The 23,207-nt window shown below is 39.8% G+C and overlaps 1 protein-coding gene across 2 annotated transcripts; it reads right to left on the reverse strand.

The window, feature by feature from the left end:
- Positions 1 to 1,006: 1,006 nt before the first annotated feature.
- LOC149838878 (uncharacterized) lies at positions 1,007 to 22,276 on the reverse strand. 2 transcript variants are annotated; one of them, XM_090006854.1, is made up of 5 exons: positions 20,670 to 22,276; positions 8,947 to 9,026; positions 8,568 to 8,832; positions 8,181 to 8,457; positions 1,007 to 1,311 (listed from the first exon to the last, which is right to left on the reverse strand). In XM_090006854.1, exons 1-4 carry the CDS (start codon positions 21,511 to 21,513, stop codon positions 8,192 to 8,194), a joined length of 1,455 nt encoding a protein of 484 aa, XP_089862980.1. In that variant the 5' UTR covers positions 21,514 to 22,276; the 3' UTR covers positions 1,007 to 1,311; positions 8,181 to 8,191. The 2 variants fall into 2 exon arrangements, with proteins under 2 accessions (XP_089862980.1, XP_089862979.1); XM_090006853.1 differs by having other exon boundaries at positions 1,007 to 1,315.
- Between the last annotated feature and the right edge of the window lie 931 nt (positions 22,277 to 23,207).

Here is a 23,207-nt window from a genome sequence, read left to right on the forward strand (position 1 = left end):
ATTGGCCACATCTGATCCAAATCCAAACCTTTTACATCCTTAATCCCAAGAGCTCTTTTAAACTGGGCTGGATTGGATTCAGATCTGAACATATATCCAACAGAAAACATTGATCCAAATTCAGATCCTGATATATCCTAATCCAATCCAAACACACATTTAGATATTATTTTAAATATCCATGTGACCATGTCTGAAGAATAGCGCTTCATATTTGGATCAGATCTCCAAGCGAATCTGATCCTTTTTAACCAGCAGGTATGAGCTAAGTTGATCTAGACGACTCAAACCCACTGCACAAACTCAGCAACTGGTAGAGGCTAATACAGACTCAATCTAGTAAACCTGATCATTTCTTTCAATCAGGAATGATTACAGGCGGACATCTGGTTGCGAAATTGATATGGGTAATTGGATACTCAACCCGAGATGGTCCAGGTTTGGGCTGGGGCCTGACAATCCTGAGTAGTAAATAAACTGGGTTCAGATAGGACTAAAAATTGTCTCAGTGGAACATGACCTAGACAGCCCATTGGGTTTAAAACGGCCTAGCCCAACTGATGCCAAATACAGCCCGCTAAGACCATGGCAGAACACGAACTCAACAAAAGTCAGGCAGCTTAAAATCTGGGGTCGAGCCTATCAAGCACTAACGGGCTTCAGACCGGGCTGGATCGGGTCAGCCCGATGCTCTTCCCTAGGGATGATGATGCAACATTACCATAAAGTTTCAGATTAGGATCTGGCTAATCTAGAGAGTGTATCATCCCATCACCATTAGCATTACCATTTATCATATCCTCAAAAACATTCACCACCATATCTATCATACCACCAAAACACTGGTAAAAAGATATAGGCAACTCTCCAGCATCATAGCACCATGTGACATATTTTCAAATTTTATGTAACTTTTCTAGTTTTGATACTCATTGCATCTGTTTCAGCTGCCATGTAATTTAGAATGCAATCAAACCTGTTAATGAAGGGAAAAAATCATCATTCATTTACAAATTCAGTGCTGGCATATGCAAGCAAGACGCTGGTCCTGCACTCTATCAAGTACAAGTAATCTGTCAGCCTCAGTTCACCAGAAAAAAATTAGTAATATGTATAGCAATTTCGCTTTAATGATATCAGCAATCTTTGCTTTCCCCTACTATGCAACTGTCCCCGAAAATTCTCTGCAGAAAGCCCCAGCACCTATGAACTACATTCTGTTTGGGGACAGAATAGGATTTTCATGGTTATCCAGAGAGATGATCAGAAGCTGCTTGAGAGCCGATGTAGGTCTTCCAAACAGAAAAAATCCTGACTGAATAGAAAAAATCAGTCAATGTTAAATAATCCAACTGCGTATGCAACATCAGTACCAAAAGTTGCAACACTTGCAAATAAACCAATCATGTTAATGTGCATCAAGAATAAATCAGAGGTTACAGGCAGAATCTAAACTCTGGAATTGCCATAAAGCAAAAAGACCTGTATTGAATGAGTCATCCAAGTGACAACCGTGTCCATGTTGCTAGATATGAAACAGATGAGAGGCTCAAACCATTAAAGTCAAAGCTTTCTACAAACTGACATTAACCATTTCCATGTCTATTTCATGATACTCGAAAAGACATTTTTATCTGGGCATAACTGTCCTTGTAAAATAAAATTTTCTTTTAGAATTGTGAAATACATAGCTATTAAATTTCAACATTTTATTGCATTTCCATTTTGCTTAAACATGCACCTTCATGCTTTTCTCCATAGCATGATTATATAAAGAAGACAAAATTATAGTATTCCTGATGGAAGCTTGAAGAGCATATATCTCTAACGGTCAAGCTCAAGCAATTGATTTACAGCAAATCTTATGTGTGTACATGCAGGTTGCAGATTATGAAATTCATAGTAATATATATGTGCATACATAAGTGTTAAAATATGTGTACTCATACACATATATGTATGTTGAAATATAACCCTTAAATGTACATATATATATTTATATATATATATAAAGATACATATACATATATATGTATATGTATATCTATTTATATATATATATATATAAATATATATATATATATTCTCTTCCTAAAATACCCTCAAGGGTATTCTTGTAATTTGTCATTTTACGCATATTCCAATTGGAATATGCATTGTAATATTTCTTTTATTTTCTGTTTTTTAGTTTTTTATTTTTTGTTTTCCGTACCATATTGGGGGCCTCCCAATAGAGACGTTGGGGGCTCTCCAACGTCTCCTTTGGGAGCCCCCAAGGTGGTCCCTTTGAGAGTGTATAAATAGGGGCTCTCCCCTTGGTATTTACTACTCCTTTAGAGGAGCTTTTGCTCCATGTAATGGGTGTTACACCCTTCCTCTTTTCAATAATATCAACTTATGCCTTATAGGCATTTTTGCCCCTTTGTGGGTTTATGTGTTAGCACATTATGTGCTTGTGTTTTCCCCTTTAGTGGGTATATTCGCACTTCATATGCATGTGTATTGGTTCATTATTGAACCTAATATATTCAAAGCCGTTTCCTTACATGGTATCAGAGCAAGGTTACGATGGGGTTGTCTCTTAGTGCAACAGAAAGTGTGGTGCTCAAGAAATGGTGAAGTATTTATTGTTTCTTTCTTTTTTAGAAGTTTTCGGTATGTATCTCTTTTCTTAACATATTATGCATTATGAAACTATTTTTCTTGCACATTTAGTGTTTTTAATAGTTGAATCATTTCCTTTCACATTTCGCGTGTTCGTATATTTTAAAATATCTCCTTTTGAATTTGGTAAACTTGTTTATTGTCCAAATATATAATTCTTGGTTATATATTTATCGATTCCTCATCACATATAATAGTAATTTATGTTTTGCAAAATTATTTTTCAATTATGTGAGATTTATGATTTTTCCATAAGAATTTCGTGATTAACCTATAAGTTAACTTTTTATATATGATTTCTTGCTAAATTAATGATCTTTGCTTAAAAACTCTTGTATGGTTTTTAGTGCATTTTTTTGTGAAAAAAAAAATATTTTGGTATAATTCTTGTATGAGAATTTCTCACATCTAAATCTTTGTAGTTTACTTTTTTATGAACCCTAAGTAGTTCTTGTTAATGATAAATATTTATGAACTCCTAAAAGTCTCTCAATGGTTTTGGTTTATTTAAAGAATTTTGAAAAATTGTTTGTGATAAATATGTTGTATGAACCATTGTGTTCATTAGGAAAGATCTTTTAAAAATCTTCTCACACTATATAGAATGCATAGTGTATCTATTGCATCCTTTGGTATAAAAGATTTCATTAATTTTTTATTTTTCTTCTAATAATGCAACTTTATAAACATGTTTGTTTGTATTTTTCACATAAGGTTTCAAAACCTCTTGATTGTATCTCTAAGGATGCCTACATTGGCCATAATATGGTCGTCTTTGTCTTAAATTGCATTTATCAAGCATATAATTGCATAATTAAAAGCTTGAGAGTCTCAAGCAATTGTTCTTTTTATTCAATACATGCATTATTGCATGTTTACTACTTTTACGCTTTTTTGTGTATTTTGTTCAAGTGTTATGAGAGTGTTTGTGAACACTTCTTTTATAAAGTATTCATGCTTGTATGCGTATTGTCTATCCATAGACAATTTTACATGGTATTGTCTCTTCGTAGACATTTTTACTTCTTGGAGCTTTTGTTCTCCATTCTTCTCAATAAAATTCTTTATATTTTGTATGCCTTTGTGCATTTGAGTTTCTTTATTGTACCTTCGTGTACATTTGTTCTAAGTGTTCTTGTGCATTTGTGCACATTGGTGGTGGTGTGCTTATCGCACACTTTATCTCCTTTTTGAGATATTTTCACATTATGGAGCTTTTGTGCACATTTCTTTTGGTGAAAGTGTAATGAATTTAGATATTGATTCTTTTGTTGAATCATTATAAAACATTGTAAGTGCTTATGGCACTTTGTACGTTTCCACATTTCTCATCACAATCAAAGAATATTAAAATTTGTTGTATAGGATTTAATCCCAATTCTATAAATTTTCAAGTATTTTTTTAATATCTTTTCCTTGGATATTGTGTTAAAGCTCTCTTTGCGAACCATTACGGTTCTTGTGATATCTTTGCTAAAAGCATGATTATCTTCTCTTGATTATCCGAAGATGATTTCTTTATGTCATTATGTTTGTTGAAAAGGTATTTTTGCCTTTTATGGCACTTATTTTATCCATCACAAGTTGTTATATGATCATCAATCCTTTTATGGCCTTATTGTTATATTAAAGATGGTTGTTGAGGTGAGTTATGGGCACCTTATGTCATTTTAGATTGTCCACTTGCCATATTAAAGATGGTTGTTGAGGTGGGAACTCTAAAATGATTTGTTATATGATCTCTAATTATGAGTGTGTCACTCGTTTTTCCTCTTTTGGCCATTGATCTAGTGGATGCTCTCATTTATATGTAAATGTGATGGATGTATGAAACCTTAAATGTTTTAAGGTATATTAAAATCAAGGTTTTTGGGATTATTGAATCTTATGAGTGCATTTGCACATTTGTGATTTCGTGTTTTGTGCACAAGTGTTCCAAGTGTTCTTGGTGTGTGTATATTCACCTATGTCACAGGGATTCGGCTAGCAGGGTGCCGCACCCGCGTCGACGTGACTCGACGCGGGTGCGGGTTCGGGTGTGGCACCGGGTGCGGTCAACCCGATCCTGGGTGCGTTGACCGCACCCAGGATCATTTAGGTCCATTTGTTTTTTGGATTTTTTTTTAAAAAAAAAAATTGCCCTGTGAAATGGGCTGCGAATTTGAATTTTTTTTTTAAAAAATCTGCTGTTAGGGCTGACAGTTGCTGTCTGTCAGGGCTGACAGACAGTTGCTGTCTGTCAGGGCTGACAGACAGATGATGTCTGTCAGCAGCTGACAGGCAGCTGTTGTCTGTCTTTAAAAAAAAGCTGTTGTCAGGGCTGACAGACAGCTGCTGACAGCAGCTAACAGCAGAAAAACCTGCGGGGAAACCCCGACCCCCTTTTATATATATATATATTACATTTTTGCCCCTGCCGCACCCCCGCACCCGAGTATTTTGGAAGCACTGAATCCCCGCACCCGCACCCGCACCCGCGCCCGCACCCGCACCCATGTGACATAGGTATTCACACATTTATTCCAAAATGTTATTGTTATGGGTATTTTTTTTAAAAGGAATATTGTTTTATTGATTCAAGGTTTTATTTATATGTTCGTCATTACAAGTTTTATTGTCTCAAAAGTCTTCTCCTTTTATGCCCCTTATCTAAGTGTCATCATATGTTGACAAGACATATTATTACACATTTGTGTGTTGGTATCCCTTTATTCGCTTTTGTTCTCTTGGTCTAGTAGCTGAACACACTTGTCTTGAGTGTTATTATATGTAGACAAGGCACGTTGATTCACAACATGGTGTGTGATTTTAGTCCATGTTGGCATTTGTGTCCTTGTTCTAGTCGCTGCAATGTATGCCCATGGTTGGCTTCTTTCACTCATTTCAAGTGTCATTTTATGTAGACAAGAGATGTATTGTGTTTTAGTCCATGGTTGGCTTGATACTCTTGTTCTAGTAGCTGAACATACTTGTTTTTTAGTGTCTTTTTACGTAGACAAGAGATGCTTTTGGTCCATGTTGGCATGTATTCTCTTGTTCTTGTCGTTGATACACTCATTTCAAGTATTATTACATGTAGACAAGAGGTATTTTTATACACCTTTGTGTGTGTATTTTGGCCTTTAATGGCATTATGGTTATGTTCTTGTTCTAGTAGCTTATACACTTGATTTGTAGGTTTTTGAGGACTAATGAGGTATTTGCTTGTAATGGATGAACTACTATTGAAAATTACAAAATTTCATTCATAACTTGTGTTTTTAGATACAAGTGAATCATATCTATGATATGTTTTTAAATCAAATTGATATTTTAGCATTTAATCTATATATTAAGTGCTTACAGTTTTTCGGCCACTTTTGTATTTGATATGCAAAATGAGTCTTTTGTCTCAAATGATATTCATTCTTGAATCTTGGGTGGATGTTTTAATATACTTAGTCAAATCATGCTTCTTATATATGACATTTGATTGACATAGATCTTCTCCCTAAAGATGTGAAAAACTCTATTGTTGATCTATGCATGTTAAATATACCTTTATAAAGCCCCTCTTATTGAAGCTCATATTCCTCAAAACTTTTGAACATTTGTATCCGTGTTCATTTTGACTAAAGTATGTTTGGAACATATTCATTAATGATTTCTTTAAGTGTTAATTCATTTTATGATAGTATATGCATATGCTCATTATGGCCTTTTAGGCCCTCATTCAATAAAGCATATGTAGCTTATGCCTCTTCGTAGGCTTATTGTGGTGTCCCTTAGTGGACCATTTTGTTATTCCCCATTATGGGGTTGTGTTTGTCCAATGTTGGACCTTATGAATGCATTATGCATTTTTGCAATTCGTTTCCGCTCACTATTTAACATGATATATGATTTTGAAACCTTGGTTTTCTAAATTTTCTTTTCATGCTAAAGTAGTTATCCTATCATATGCTTCAAATTTCTATGCATAAGTTATAATTTTGCACCTTGTTAGGAATGTTCCATTTGAGTAAAGTGCAAAGATATTTTTTACTTGTTCTTTGTTGTTATTTCACATGATCTTGGAGATAAGACAAAAAGAAATATCCTGGATGGATCGGGAAATGTGTTCACCATTAAAAGGCAATTGGAGGAAAGCATTTTCAAGTTTCAATAGCATCTTTATCGAAGCCTCTTGGAGTCTTGCGACTTTTTTCAATCTTTTCGTTTCCCCGCAAAGATTGAGGGGGGGGTGTTAAAATATATGTACTCGTACACATATATGTATGTTGAAATATAACCCTTAAATGTACATATATATATATTTATATATATATATAAAGATACGTATACATATATATGTATATGTATATCTATTTATATATATATATAAATATATATATATATATATATATATTCTCTTCCTAAAATACCCTCAAGGGTATTCTTGTAATTTGTCATTTTACGCATATTCCAATTGGAATATGCATTGTAATATTTCTTTTATTTTCTGTTTTTTAGTTTTTTGTTTTTTGTTTTCCGTACCATATTGGGGGCCTCCCAATAGAGACGTTGGGGGCTCTCCAACGTCTCCTTTGGGAGCCCCCAAGGTGGTCCCTTTGAGAGTGTATAAATAGGGGCTCTCCCCTTGGTATTTACTACTCCTTTAGAGGAGCTTTTGCTCCATGTAATGGGTGTTACACCCTTCCTCTTTTCAATAATATCAACTTATCCTTATAGGCATTTTTGCCCCTTTGTGGGTTTATGTGTTAGCACATTATGTGCTTGTGTTTTCCCCTTTAGTGGGTATATTCGCACTTCATGTGCATGTGTATTGGTTCATTATTGAACCTAATATATTCAAAGCCGTTTCCTTACAATAAGGATATTGTATACATGCATAAAGACACCTGTGTGTTTGATTATATATATATATATATATATATATATATATATATATATATATATATATATATAGAGAGAGAGAGAGAGAGCTGTGTGTGTGTGTGTGATGTGCGGCTTGTGCACGCCTCCATATCCGGTTTGCAAATAATAATTGACGTTGAAGTATAAGGTCAACTTTCAAGCTAAATATTTGGCTTTTTCATTGCAACGTAGCATCAATAAACAATATTACACACAGCTTGAATGTAAATGCAACTTTGAATAGATTTTGGTTTATCACCGTACCTTAAAATGTTACTTCACAAATAACCCCAACAAACACCAACATGCATTGCCCCAAGGGGGGTTAGCGTAGTGGGGTGGGGCCTTGGCTGCTAGATGGGCAGTCAAGGTTCGATTCTCATGGGCATCGCCCCTCTGCGCAACCCAATGTGCAGCATAGGCCCCAGGGGCAGGGGTCCTAGCCTTGGAGTTTTACGCTGTCGGCACGACAACTGTAGGTATGGCAGGCTGAGCCAGTGTGACCAGGTCTTCGTGCCGGATGCGGTTTCTTCGAGTTATAAATTCAAAAAAAAACACCAACATGCATCATAAGACGACAGGATCAGACATGATTCACAACATGAGAGAGAGAGAGAGACCTTAAAAAGCCTTACAGACGAACATAACCTCCAGACTGGTACCCACTACCAAGAATGTTTCTCCTTGAGAGAGATTTCCAGTTCATAGACAAGGTCCTTCTTAATGTGCCCTGGCGTCTCCAAGCAGATATGCGAGTATAGAGATATGGTGTGCTGAAGCACAATAGTAGAAGCAGAACCAACACAAAGCAAAGTAACAAAACATTGCGAAACCCGTCTTTCGTAACAGGGTCTCTTTGTGCTGTCCATGGTACACCTCCAACATTCATCCCAAAGACTACAAGTATATCAGAAGATAACTATCAGTATAATGGATATTAGCTTCACTTTCTGAATAATTTAACTAGACACTAGTCCTATGAATTTCTTTGACACAGTTATACCCACCTCCAGTAACAACTGATAAAGGAAGAAATATGAGTGAGAGAAAAGAAAGATAGTAAAGTTTCCGGTTGATTTGTTCTGCTTGCCAACTATCTAGACCTGCCTGAATAGCTGTAACACGATTTGCTATAAAGCCCACGTTTTCTTTTAGCCTCCTGAGGCAGCTAATCAGTTCTTCAAGGGCAACAACATCTTCACTAGCAAACCAACTCTTTGAAGCACACTTCTCTCTGACACGAGGAAAAACTTGTTCACCATGAGCAATTACCTATTTTATCATCAAGGATATTCATCAACAACTCAAAAAATTTAAGATAGACCACCACATGCACACACACGCATATATAATATATGTGTGTGTAGATATATAGAAATGAAATACCTGTAAGAGGCGCTGCAAGTTTAAATGCATTTTAGGAAATCTTCTGTCATCCAGCATTTGTTTCTTCAGTGCAAAGCCACCTACAGTGAAGATATTCCTTCCACGTTAGTATCTTAGTCTAATTATGCAATATTAACCATAGTTAGCAAAGTATAATATTCATAATAGAAAAGAATATGCACCTGAAGAAACAAAGCAAAGGGGGTGTTCAGATATGAAGAAATGCACTTTCATAGAATTATAGGGACACAACAACAACTACGCCTTCATCCCAAAATTCTTTTTTTTTCATCCCAAAAAAATGGAGAAAGAAAAAGTACTGAACTGAACAACCAAAGGGAGAAACAAAAGATGATGAACTAAAACAAAAGATCATACAAGAACCCAAGAAGAGGTCATGACATTGCCCTATGAGAGTTTGTGATGGTCCAAAGTATCAATAAAACACCTGGGATGACTACCATAACCCAATGTGTGAGGAAAACAAGCACACCTATGTCAAATAGGTAAAGGTGCAGGTATTGGGTATGGCACAATTTTCTAAGATGATGGGTATGGGGAGTATAGAAAAATACACTACCATACTACATTTTACAAAATGCTACATATGGAGCTGTAGACTGTCAATTATGAAGTGAAAATCTAAAACATGTCAAAGATATCTAATTCACTAACAAATAATAATCAGAAACTATATAGGCAACACTGGAAGCTTTTGATTCCAAGTGTCATCTGCAAGATGATTGGATCAAAAGATGGGTAAAATGGGTCACGACCGAAGTATCCAAGTATCAATGCAGGTATGGCACGATCACAAGGAATAACAGATATCTTCAATCAAAATCATTTTATTCTAGCAACTCCATATAGCTGAGGAGCTATGTCACATAGGTGCAGGTGGGTATATATATATATATATATATATATATATATATATATATATATATATATATATATATATATATATATATATATATTTATTTATTTATATACTTTTATTTATTTATTTATTTATAAGGTTCGGTAGTTGAGCCCCCCCCCCCCCCTAAGCCCCGCACTGAGCCCCGGGCAGGTTCTCGAGCCATGGGCCAGTTATCGAGCCCCATCCCCTTTCCCCTTTCTCGCTCTCTCTCTTCCCCTTTCCCCTTTTTCGTTGTCTCTCTCTTCCTCTCTTTCTCTCTTGTTGGGCGGAGGAGGAGCACGGTGGAGCGCGGCGACGGCGGAGGTCCTCTCTCTCTCGTTCTCTCTTCCCCTCTCTCTCGTTCTTCCTCTCCCTCTTTCTCATTCTTCCTGATTGAAGGGAACTCTCTCTCTCTCTCTCTCTCTCTCTCTCTCTCTCTCTCTCTCTCTCTCTCTCTCTCTCTCTCTCTCTCTCTCTCTCTCTCTCTCTCAATCTCTCTGTGTGTGCCTGCTGCGCTTGGGCTCAGTTCGGTCTGTTGCACAGAGCCCTTACAAGCCGGGCTGGGTGAGGCTCGGTACTCGACATGAGTTAGATTCGAGCAAGGTCAGTCCAGGCTCGGGTCGAGCTCGAACACGACTTGTGACCGACCATTTTGGACAAAACCCTGGGTGCGGGTTGCCCACTCCCAGGGTTTATTGGCCACACCCGCACCCACGACGCGTTACGTCAACACGGGTGCGGTGGCCGATTTGGCGAGTCCATGTGACATAGCTGAGGAGCTTTAGAGCAAGAACAATGGTGAAAGTCATCATTATCAGTAAAAAACTTAAGAAAAGCATGAAAAAAGTAGTCCTGCAGAATTTGATCATAATGCCTCACAGTGTACAACTTAATCACGAAAAATACACAACTATAACGAGAAAAGACACCAAGAAATGGCAATATATATATACTAATTGCACTCCCTTCAAATGAAAATGGAAATAGTCAATGTATATCAGAAGGTACTAATGGAAACAATGCAAAATGAAAATTATGACATACATCAAAAGCTAACTTTTATTGCATAACATGCAATAAAATGAATTCACTACAACTACTATATGAAAAAGAACCACGCAATGGTACCATGAGGCACCCATGGCCTTACCTGAACAATCAGCCTCTAAAAATCCCCAACTATCAACCACCTAAAAGATTAAAGCAACAACTAAGATGCACTGACATTTTGGTCATTGCTGAAGAAATATAATCTTTCTAGAAAGTCAAAGCTAGATCTTAGCATTATCAACCAAAATCTACTCATTAAATCATGCTAGCTAGAAAACTGTTCTATCCTAATGCAATATGGCTTGGATTATCCTAGCAGCAAGTGATCTATACGGTAAGAAACTAGAACTGCCGATAGGGCATAACGAGATACACCAAGAATTGGTTTGGCATGTCGACACAGATATTACCAGCTCAAGGCCTTACAAGGCTCACTAGCTAAACCTCTGCCACATGAGATAGAGGGAACAACAGAAGCTACATAATCAGCATTATCATGCACTCAAATGCTGATTCATTGTTTCCAAGAATCTAAGAAACTAACTTCTACAAAAAAATCATAGCAAAGTTCCATATATAAATCATGTGGTCAAGGTACTAGGTCGCAAAAAGTTCTGAACCACTGATCAGCAGGCTGATTTGCACTATGCTCAACAATGAGCCAACTTCTGAACTTGTAAATCAATTCAGGAATCAGGAGATATTGGTTGATTCATTTTTTTCCCAACTCAAGATTTGTGGCATTTTGTAACACTATTTGAATGATTACCATGTCCTTATAGAGAACATTTTTAGGTTAACCAACAGAAGGGTGCAGCCTGTCAAGTTAGGGTCAATCTGACCAACAGCCCAATGGGCCAACTTTGCAAATCATTGCACCATAGACTGCAACAATTATGATAAAGGCATGGTACACTTACAAAGATACAGATTGCAGTCTTGAGAAAGTATTCTTCAAGACAAGCCTGATTTTAACAAGTCAGTGGATCTGAGCAGCAGCAAGGCGTAAGACAAAAAATATTCATGGTAATGGGGAATTCGTGGTCATATGGATGATAAAATATATCTTACATAACTAAAGGGTATGCATTACAATAACCTCAAAGGAAAGGCGAAGCATGCATGCATTAATCCAAAATGGAACAAATGCAAGCTTTACTGAGAAGAAGCTTATACTTCTCCATTAGGAATAAGAGAACCTTAATCATATTAATAATTTCTTCGACACAAATGGATTGACAAGATTCTATGTGCTGTGGTTGTAAATCAATTGAAAGTATCCTTCCAGCAAAAACAAACAACAATAATAAGAAGAAATTCTTCTCACAATTCAACTAGGCTAGAATCTTCTGGCATAAAAGGCCTAACAGCAGAAAACCAAGAAAAAATGATCGATGAACTATGCTCTATGTTTAGGCATCTGCTTCCTACCTTGGAATCTTACAAGGAAAAAGTTAAGCTATCAAAAATACCATAGAAACAACTAATATAACAAATTGAGAGGATTTTGGGTCGTAACTATCAGCGATATGGATCAAGCCGCAGGTGTTATCGTAACACATATGTTGCCGATAAAGCAGGAAATGCAACCCACTCACCAGATATCGATAACACACATACTGGTGTTATCAATAACACATATGCTGCCGATAAAGCAGGAAATGCAACCCACTCATCAGATATCACGCGAAGATAACTTGGGCTTATGTGCGCTGCCACACTTGGGTCGTTAGCTGAAGATCATACAAGATATTATCAAATGTTGTTTTATCAAGTGTAATCCTTTTTACTGTTATCACAAATGTAACAACAATGTACACATATATATGAACGTTTAAATGTTAGCAAATAACATGGGTGAATAATACATTCATTATTCTGAGAAACCTATCTCTCCACTTTTTGTTATAGTATCAGAGCTACGATAGAGACAGAGTCTGCTATCATTCTCACTATCTTATATGGTTTCCTCTTCTTCTTCGATCCCTGCACCATTCCAGCCAAGTTATCCCTACCCATCCACGTTAAACGTGGGGAATTTCGTCTCCCTCAAGCTAAGTCAATCCAATTACCTCATGTGGAAGACCCAAATTCTGGGATTGATAGAAAGCCAAGATCTTCTTGGTTTCATCAATCGCGAAACTCCTATGCCACAACCTATCATCAGCTCCCCCACACCTGAATTTCCTGAAAAAACATCAGAAAACCCAGTGTTCAAGGCATGGAAGAGATCGGATCGGCTTTTAAGGGGATGGATCACCGGAACCGCTGCCCAAATTTGGGCCACGTTGGAGGAATCCTTCACTCTTGACTCTCATGAAAGAAAGTGTTACCTAATCCAACAATTACAGATGTATCGCAGGCGAAATTCATCCATCGCCGAATATATTAGAAGTTTTAAATACATCTGTGACGAGTTGGCAATGATTGAAAAACAGGTAAGTGACCGAACAAAAGTTTTCAATCTCCTGAATGGACTCGGATCAGGTTATGAGTCATTTGTCACCACCATGCTGAAGTCACCCACTCTATCATATACGGAGATCATCCCTCTCTACTTCAAAGCCACGAAACCATGAGGAATTTCCATGCTACAATGGAGAACCCAAAGGCCGCAAATAGCAATGTTGCCTTCTTTGGGCAGCGACAAGGAAAATGAGGACCAAACAAAAGGTTCTCTTCGAAGGGAAGAGGATTTGCTCAATTTGGGCAACAAACATCCCGCCAAAGAGCCGGTTCCAGCGAAAATAATAATTCAGCAAGATCTCATCAACAGGCTAACCACACCAATAACAGCAATATTTTTTTCAAGCTCAATCATACAGCACTCAAATGTTGGCATCGGTTCAACCAAACCTAACAGGCAGAAGACGGTCCTCAAGCCTTGGCAGCCATGGGCATCTCTAACAATCAGGATGATCATGCATGGTTCCCTGATACTGGTGCATCTTCTCACATGACATCGGATCCAGGTAAACTCCAAAATCTTGTTAAATATGAGGGACCAAAGAAAATCATGGTCGGAAATTGCGATAAATTGGCAATATCTCACATTGGTTCAACAGATATTAAACTTGACAAAAAGGAATTACACTTAGAAAATGTGTTGGTAGTCTCTGAAATAAAAAGGAATTTGATTTCAATCAGTCAGTTGACAGAAGAACAACCACTAATCGTTGAATTCTTTGTTGATGGTTTTTTGATAAAGGACAGGAACACACAATCAGTGATCACAAAGGGGCATAGGAGCGGGGACTTATACATATTGGAACCAAGATCTCAAGAAGCATTTTTCTCTATTTGGTTTCGGATTGTCAGTGATGATCATTGGCAACAAAGGCTCGGTCACTCTCACATGTACGTCGCCAATTTTTTGAAGAAAAATAAATTGATAACCAGTACTAGTTTCTCCAATGAGTGTAAAAGCATTTGCCCCAGTTGCGCCATGGCCAAGGCATGTAAACTCCCATTCATAGAATCTGATTTTACCTGTAAACATGCTTTCGATAAGATTCATTGTGATCTATGGGGCCTTGCACCCATAAGATCAAACCAGGTTCTCAATACTATGCCATTTTGATAGACGATCACTCTCGATTTTCCTAGATTTATCCACTTAAAAAAAAAACAGATTTTGTAGATTGCTTTGATGATTTTAGAAAGATGGTTAAGACATAGTTTGAGAAAAAGATCAAAAATTTTCAATCTAATGGCGACAAGGAATTCGTTAACCATAAAATGACATATTTTTTTAGAGAATGAGATACACCATAGTATCTCGTGTCCTGGCACACTGAAACAAAATGGTCAGGCAGAACGCAAACATAGAAACATGATGCAGTGAGGGCACAATATTCTCACGATAACAGGTACCCAAAGGATGCTCTTTGATGCAGCGACAGGGAAACAAACCATCACGTGATAGCTCGGTCGTTGTCGTGTGGATGTCGGGGCTGAGGGTTGTTAACACAGCGACAGGATCGGCGTCACCTCTTTGATGCAGGGTCGACCTTCACGCTGGCCTCGACAGATGAGGCACGACCTTTACGGCATAGCAGTATGCAGGGAGAAGAAAGAGATTCACCGAGAAAAACGGTGCATAACTGTATTTCAGTGAACGTCAATCGAACAACTAATGAGACTTCAATCGAACAACCAGATGAACAGTATGAAGGAGAAGAATGAAGGTCACCATGAAAATACACGCTAACGGTTTATTTTCATTAACCAAGCAATCAATAGTTGAATGCAATAACAATTAGGAAAAAGAAAACAAGAGGAATGACAGTGAAAGCTGCTACAAAAAGTTGAACGTGACTGAGGAATAATAGAAGTAAAACTGCAAAGGACGTGTGGCTGAAAAGAAAACCATAACAAGGAAAACTAAAGCAGAAAAAAAAACAAAAGGCTGCGTTGAAACTTTTCCATCCCCCGCACAAAACCCTAGGAGTGGGTTTTTTTAAAGGACTCATCTGGATCCGGGCCTCGGGTTTGGTCCTGGACCCGAGACAACTCTTGTTTCCTGCTGGATCTGGGACGTGCTCTGCATCATTCTCACCTGGTTGGGAAGAAGTCGGCTCTGACGACTGATCTTCCCCACAGTAAGCATATAGGTCAGACACACCGAAGATAGGCGTTTTCATTTAAAATTGTGATCTGCTCCTGACTCTGCAAACTTACCAATGACCACATCTCCAGCTTGCAAGTTGACACCAATAAATGGGAATCCATCATCATCAAGGTTGGTTACCCTACCATACCCACGGAGCATTTTTCCAAAATCTACCGCCCCTTTCATTTTGCAATGCTCCCCTGTCTCCTTCACAACGTCAACTTCAGATTTATAACTTCTGATATGCTCAGCCCTAAACATGCCACGCTGTAATGAAGCTTGATTCAATACTAAAGAGATTTCTTGAATGTCGCCAAGATGAACATTAACAGCCACAATTGCATCGAGACTCGTCCACCTGGGTCCCCCTGCTCCCACTCGTGGGTGTGCCGCCTTATGGCTCCCACGCACAGGTTCAAGGGGGAAGGTTACTGCCTTCCGGGGTTGGACAGAGGTACCCGGGTCCCCAGCAAGGCCCAGTGGGACGCCGGGGCCCCGCAGGTCCAACCCACACTGTGGCGCGATCCCCATGGTGCGAGGCCACTAGCCCAGGCCTGGGACAAGACCCAGCGTAACGTTGTGGTCCTGCAACTCAGGCCCGACCTGCAATGCAGTCGCCGAGACCCGCTGCATCCCTTGGCGGTTCAGTTGGAGAGTACTCGGACATGGGCCACCCGGGGTCGCTGCTGATTCGAGATCGAGGGTAGGTACCGGATGGGGAGAACTGTCGTAACCTGCATCCCTGTGCAAGGTTTCCTCAACGCCTTCTCGTCGCATCGTGTGCTAGAGCATCATCGGAGCTAAATCGACGACGGTAGTATCAACAGGGTTAATCGCGCACGCGCCTAAATGATTCAATTGCACTGTGTGTACATCCACCTTGGATTCAAGTGCATCCATCTGTGCTTCGATCCCATCCATGAGCTTCGACAGACCGGCTACCTCCTTTTCTAGGCATAGCATATCTTCTTGCATCTTCGTCAACTTGTTGAGTAGCCGCTTCATGATCTCCTCTCGCGCATTTTCGCTCATAGGATCGTTTCTCGCTTCTTGCGGCATGTCGTTGACGAAGGAGGAGGGGCTGGGCTCGGATATCATTTGATGCAGTGAGGGCACGATATTATTGTTAGGAAAACCACGAGCAAGAGACAACCAAAAGGAAACAAAGAACAAGAACGATCAAACAAAAAACACAAGAAGAACACATATTTACGTGGAAAAACCACTCCTCAAATTCGAGAGAGAGAGTAAAAAACCACGGCCGCCCAGAGAGAAATATTATTACTCTTCACTGACAGTTACAAGCTGGGAAAAGAAAAGCGAGAATACAAACAAGGCAAGGGCGACAACCCTAACCCTAACCAAATCGGGTCGGATTCACTAAAAACCGGGTCCCAAACATAAGTCCCAAAAAAAAATCTTCTGGGGGGGCGCTGCCCCCTATAACCCTCCGCCAGGGGCGGCCCCCCCTGACCCCCGCCCGCTGACCACGCAGCGGGACCCGCGTCGGGGGAAGCCCCCGGACCCCCCTTCCTGCAAGGGCAAAAACAGTGAATCAGGCTCCACAACTCATCAATTCTCACGATAATGGGTACCCAAAGGATGCTCTTCGATGCATCGACAGAGAAATAAACCAGCACGTGATAGCTTGACCGTTGTCGTGTGGATGCCGGGGTTGAGGGTTGTTAACACAGCGACAGGACCGACGTCACCTCTTTGATGCAGGGTAGACCTTCACGCTGGCCTCGACAGATAAGGGCACGACCTTTATGGCCGAGCAGTATGCAAGGAGAAGAAAGAGATTCACCGGGAAAAACGGTGCAGAACTGTATTTCAGTGAACGTCAATCGAACAACTAATGAGACTTCAATCGAACAACCAGATGAACAGTCTGAAGGAGAAGAATGAAGGTCACCGTGAAAATACACGCTGACGGTTTATTTTCATTAACCAAACAATCAATAGTTGAATGTAATAACAATTAGGAAAAAGAAAACAAGAGGAATGACAGTGAAAGCTACTGCAAAAAGCTGAACGTGACTAAGGAATAATAGAAGTAAAACTGCAAAGGACGTGCGGCTGAAAAGAAAACCATAACAAAAAAAACTAAAGCAGAAAAAAAAAAAAAAAAGTTTGAAACAAAAGGTTGCGCTGAAACTTTTCCATCCCCCGCACAAAACCCTAGGAGTGTTTTTTTTTAAAGGCCTCATCTGAATCCGGGTCTCGGGTCCGGTCCTAGACCCGAGACAACTCCTGTTTCCTGTTGGATCTGGGACGTGCTTTGCATCAAAACATCACCAAGTTGGGTCTCTCAATGATGTTTCAAGCCAACATACCTCAAAAGTATTGGGTCAAAGCTTTCAAAACTGTCGTTTGGCTGATAAACAAAATTCCTAGCTGACATTTGAAACTGAAATCACCATTTGAGAAATTGAACGGTAAGATACCGGATTATGGATATATGAGAATTTTTTGTTGCAGATGTTTCCTATACCTACGGGACTACTCCTCGAACAATCTTAATCCACGAACCTTGTGTGTTTTCATTGGCTATAGTCAGCAATACAAGGGTTATCGTTGCTTGCACATTCCTTCAGGGCACGTTTACATATCACGACATATGATATTCGATGAGAGCGTCATGCCATTTCAGGATCCCAAGTCGACGCCCATTCAACATTTACCACCGCATAAATTGATTGAATTTTTATCTTGGTTTCCAGGCACTCTCGATCTGCCATCCACCAACGTGCCACAACACATTGTCCTGCAACAACCATTATATGACGTTGTCGAACAAGACCAACCTCATACCATGGACGGGCTCCCTAATGCCGAGATCAAAACCCTTGCATCGGAACATGAAGGACCGGTCAACCAGCAGCAACCTGAACTTGGCCATGATCATGTTGTTGCCAGCCCACCAACTGCAGTTGTCCATGCTACTCATGCCATGACTACCCGTTCACAGACATGCATGTTCAATTCAAACATAATCCCAAATATCTCATGATGGCCACTCTTACGATTCCTCTTGAACCTAAGTCCGTCAAAGCAGCACTCAAGCACCCTGGCTGGTTCGAAGCTATGACAGATGAGATGTGCGCTCTCCACCAAACGGAGACTTGGGAATTAGTTCCCCTATCGTCCCACATGAACATTGTCGGCTGCAAATGGGTGTTTAGAACAAAGATTTGTGCCAATGGTTCTCTTGAGTGTTTCAAAGCACCTGTCATTGCAAAAGGATTCAACCAAGTTGTCGGCATTGATTTTCTAAAAACATTCTCACCAGTGATTAAGCCGACAACCATCCGAGTTGTCATGTCAATAGTTGTCACTCATGGATGGACAATCTGTCAACTCGATGTCAAAAATGCCTTCTTGCATGGCTTTCTTGTTGATCCTGTGTACATGCGGTAGCCACTAGGTTTTGAAGATCCCATCAAGCCTCATCACGTGTGCAAACTCAAACACGCATTATACGGTCTAAAGCAATCCTCGCGCACTTGGTTCGATCGGTTCAGCGACTACCTCCTTTATCTGAGGTTTTATTGTAGTACTGTTGATTCCTCCTTTTTCGTTTGCCATCATGCACAAAGGACCATTTTACTTCTCCTCTACGTTGATGACATCATCGTCATCGGTGATCATCCCACTTTTTTATCTGACTTCATTCAGTGGTTAAGCTCCGAGTTTGCCATAAAGGACCTCGAGGATTTATATCATTTCCTTGGTATACAAGTCCATCGTTTTACAAGCGGTATTTTTCTTAATCAATCCCGGTATGCTCTCGACATACTTGATCGGGCCAACATGACTGATTGCAAGCCCATTTCCACGCCCATGGTCGGAAAGCCTTATACTTTCACGGACGATACGATGTTCTTTGATCCCCATTACTATCAAAGTCTGGTTGAGAGCCTCCAATATCTCACCTTCACCCGCCCCGACATTACCTCCAGTGTCATTCATGTTTGCCAATACATGCATGCCCCGACGAACCACCATTTTCAACTAGTCAAACACATTCTTCGATACATAAAGGGTTATGTCAGTCATGGGATTCGTATCCTATCCAAAAACCCTACAGTTTTGTATCGCTTTTCTAACACAGATTGGGCAAGATGTCCTACCACGAGTCGGTCCACCTCTAGATTTTGTATTTATTTAGGTGAAAATTGTATCTCATGGAGCTCCAAGAAACAGGCCACTGTAGTTCGCTCTAGTACTAAAGCAGAATCCCGTGCGCTCGCTTCCGTCGTTGTTGAATTAACATGGGTGTTGTTCATTTTGCGCGACATTGGGTTATTTCTCTCAGATCCGCCCACTCTGTTTTGTGACAATCTCTCAGCTCTTCATCTCACTATCAATCCTGTGTTTCATAATCGCTCTAAGCATATCGAACTAGATTATCATTTTGTGTGAGAGAAAGTGGCTCTCCATCAGTTAATTACGCGCTTCTCAAGTTGCTGATATTTTCACCAAGTCTCTCACTCGACCATCCTTTGTGAGCTTACGACCCAAACTCGGTTTGTGGAATTCTCCCCAACCCAGTTTGAGGGGGCTTATCAGCGATATGGATCAAGCTGTTATCGACAACACACATGCAGGTGTTATCGATAACACATATGTTGCCGATAAAGCAGAAAATGCAACCCACTCACCGGATATCAATAACACACATACTGGTGTTATCGATAACACATATGCTGCCGATAAAGCAGGAAATGCAATCCGCTCACCGGATATCATGTGAAGATAACGTGGGCTCATGTGAGCTGTCACACTTGGGTCGTTAGCTGAAGATCATACAAGACATTATCAAATATTATCCTTTTTACTGTTATCACAAATGTAACAACAATGTACACGTATAAATGAACGTTAAAATATTAGCAAATAACGTGTGTGAATAATACATTCATTATTCCCAGAAACCTATCTCTCCTCTTTTTGTTAGTAACAAATCAATGGATGAGGTCCGTGTGACCTCAGAGGGCAACTAGACCAAAGGTTTCCGTTGCATTCCACACTTTTCATTTGATAAAACAACAAATGGAATCTCGCAGTGGAAATCAAATTGTTGTCCAAAACAGCAATGAGTTGCATGATCAAGAGAATAAATTGCCGGATTTACTTCCAATTGTGCAAGAGACTCACCTTTATCCAATTCGAGCTCGACCGTATCCAATTCCAACTCAAGTGTAGTCACTATATCCTGCAGCTGATCCATGTGGGTATCAACAATATGAACAATAAGGTTTGAAACTGTCCTGGGCACTGGATTATCTGCTTCCTCGGAGTGGTTCATCGTCAGCAGAAACTCGAGCACATGCTCCTTGATAACAGTCACGCTGGGCTCGGATTGAAGCCCATTCTCAGATATCACAGTGACGCTCGATCCGGCCCTCGCTTCGTCGTACCTCAAATTGGGAATCTCCACTCTGGGAATCTCATAAAGCAGGGATTTCTCCGTCCGTTTGAATCCCAATCTAGGAACCCGGCCAAGGGAAACGGTGATGACAGAATTCTTGGTCACTCTTGCAGCAAGCCGATGCGTGAACTTGCTAGTTGCAGGACCGGCGGAATTAACGCGAAAGACCAGCGCGCCGTCAACATAGCCGCAGAAGGGTCCATTGCTAACCAACGCAAGAATGTCTTGGAGTTTCAATGGCGGGCAGAGGACGTCGATCAGATGCCGAGCGGACAATGAGAGCTTCTGGTTCTCTTTGGGAAGCTCCACATGGTACCAGCAGAATTCCTTCCCCCGGCCTTCAACGAGATCCCACTCTTTGGTGAAGTAGCTGCCCAACCCGTCGAAATGGTAAGCCGTCCGCCTCACTGCGCCCGGGAAGCTGGTGCGGTAGATGCGCCCTCCCCTCATAGGGGAAGAGACGGAAGCCTCTGTGTCCATCTCTGCATCTGCATCTGCATCTGTATCTTCTCTGATGAGCTCCTCCATCTCCTCTATATCTGCATTCGTATCCTCTCTGACGAGCTCCATCGGCGTGAAACTCGAACCCCAAAACGAGAAATTCTCAAAATCTCTCTTTGATTCAATTCAAGACTATCGATAACCCATCAATCTATATCGAGAATAGAACGCCCAAACACCAACCTTTCGTTTCTTCCCATTGAACCAATGAAACAAACGGCATTCAACGTCCCTAAATCGATGTTTCTAGAATCACCAAAATCAAAACCCTTTAATTCCGGGAGAGAAACTTGGCCAATGAAACAAACGGTATTCACCGTCAGAAAATCGATATTTTTCGAATCACCAACGTCAAAAATCTATCTAATTCAGAGGGGGAAACTTCACACAATGAGACTAACGGTATTCAACATCCAAAAATCGACTTTTTTCGAATTACCAACATCAGAAAACCCTCTCATTCAGATAAACAAATCTTCAAAACTCCCTCCTCTGACTGGATTACGAAAGCCCCTTGTCCAATTGGTCAAAAACAACGACACCCACCTCACAGCGAAGCCCAAAAATACACGGTTACTTAGTTTCTTCCCGTGGAAAGACAATGAGAAAAGACCAATGATCCAGACTCCAAGAATTCGTTCAAAATAATGATTAAAATTTTGTAGACGACAATGGAAACAATGAACAAGTAAAACGATAGAAAATACACCAAGAAAACAAGAGAAAAAAACACCGAAAAGAAGAAGAGTTTTGTTGCGCGTAATTTTTTTTTGAATGGCGATTCCCTTTGGAGACAAAACTGCACGCCAGTTCTGCCACCCGCACTTTCCTCGTTATTTCCTCAACAAGAGACCCACGAACAACCAACTACTCCCAATCCTAATCTGAATCCCTTTTCAATAGGAAATAGTACTGGTACTGGGAATTACTTAAATACCCCACCCCTACATGCCAAAAAAAATAATTTTTTTTATATTTAATCCTGATGTCCTGCTAAGTGCTAAATGACTGAAGTATCCTTATACGTTATGGCAAGTTTTTTTCTACTGGTCGGGTTTGGTTCGGACTCAGGTGAAACTAGACCTGGTATCAATTTTAGTACATGGTATCAGGTCTGAACTAAGGTTTAATCGGATTTACCATAAGAGAAATTATACTTGGACCCTATAAAAACTACATAAATCAGATCCGAGCCATACCCAGTAAAATAATATTTTTTTATCATTTTTACATTGAAAATTTGCAGGTCTTAATTGAAACACAAATCGAGCACAAATCTGGTATAAAATTTCATAAACTATATTCGGATCCATGTATTAATGAACCTTTGGGTCGCGACTCAGTCTGAACCCAATAAGATTTGGTACGACCCGTTGACAACCCCTACTCCCTACAACAACAACAACAACAACAACAACTACGCCTTCATCCCAAAACAATTAGGGTCGGCAATATGAACCAACAAAGAAAATCATTCTGGGTCTTCCACATGAATCCTTCTCCTCCATTCATTTCTATCCAATGTCATGTCCTCGGTGAGGTTCAAAGCATTCATATCATTTCCTATCACCTCCATCCATGTCTTCCTAGGCCTACCCCGACCTCTTTTAACTAATATATTTTCCCATTTCTCCATCCTTCTAACTGGAGTATCATTAGGCCTTCGTTGAATATGTCCAAACCACCGTAAATGATTCTCTCTCATCTTATTTTCAATTGGTGCAACGCCTACCTTCTTACGTATCTCCTCGTTCTGAATCTTA

The sequence above is a fragment of the Nuphar pumila genome, chromosome 5, assembly GCF_984573655.1.
Source record: "Nuphar pumila chromosome 5, dmNupPumi1.hap1.1, whole genome shotgun sequence".
In the NCBI taxonomy this organism is placed as follows: Eukaryota; Viridiplantae; Streptophyta; class Magnoliopsida; order Nymphaeales; family Nymphaeaceae; genus Nuphar; species Nuphar pumila.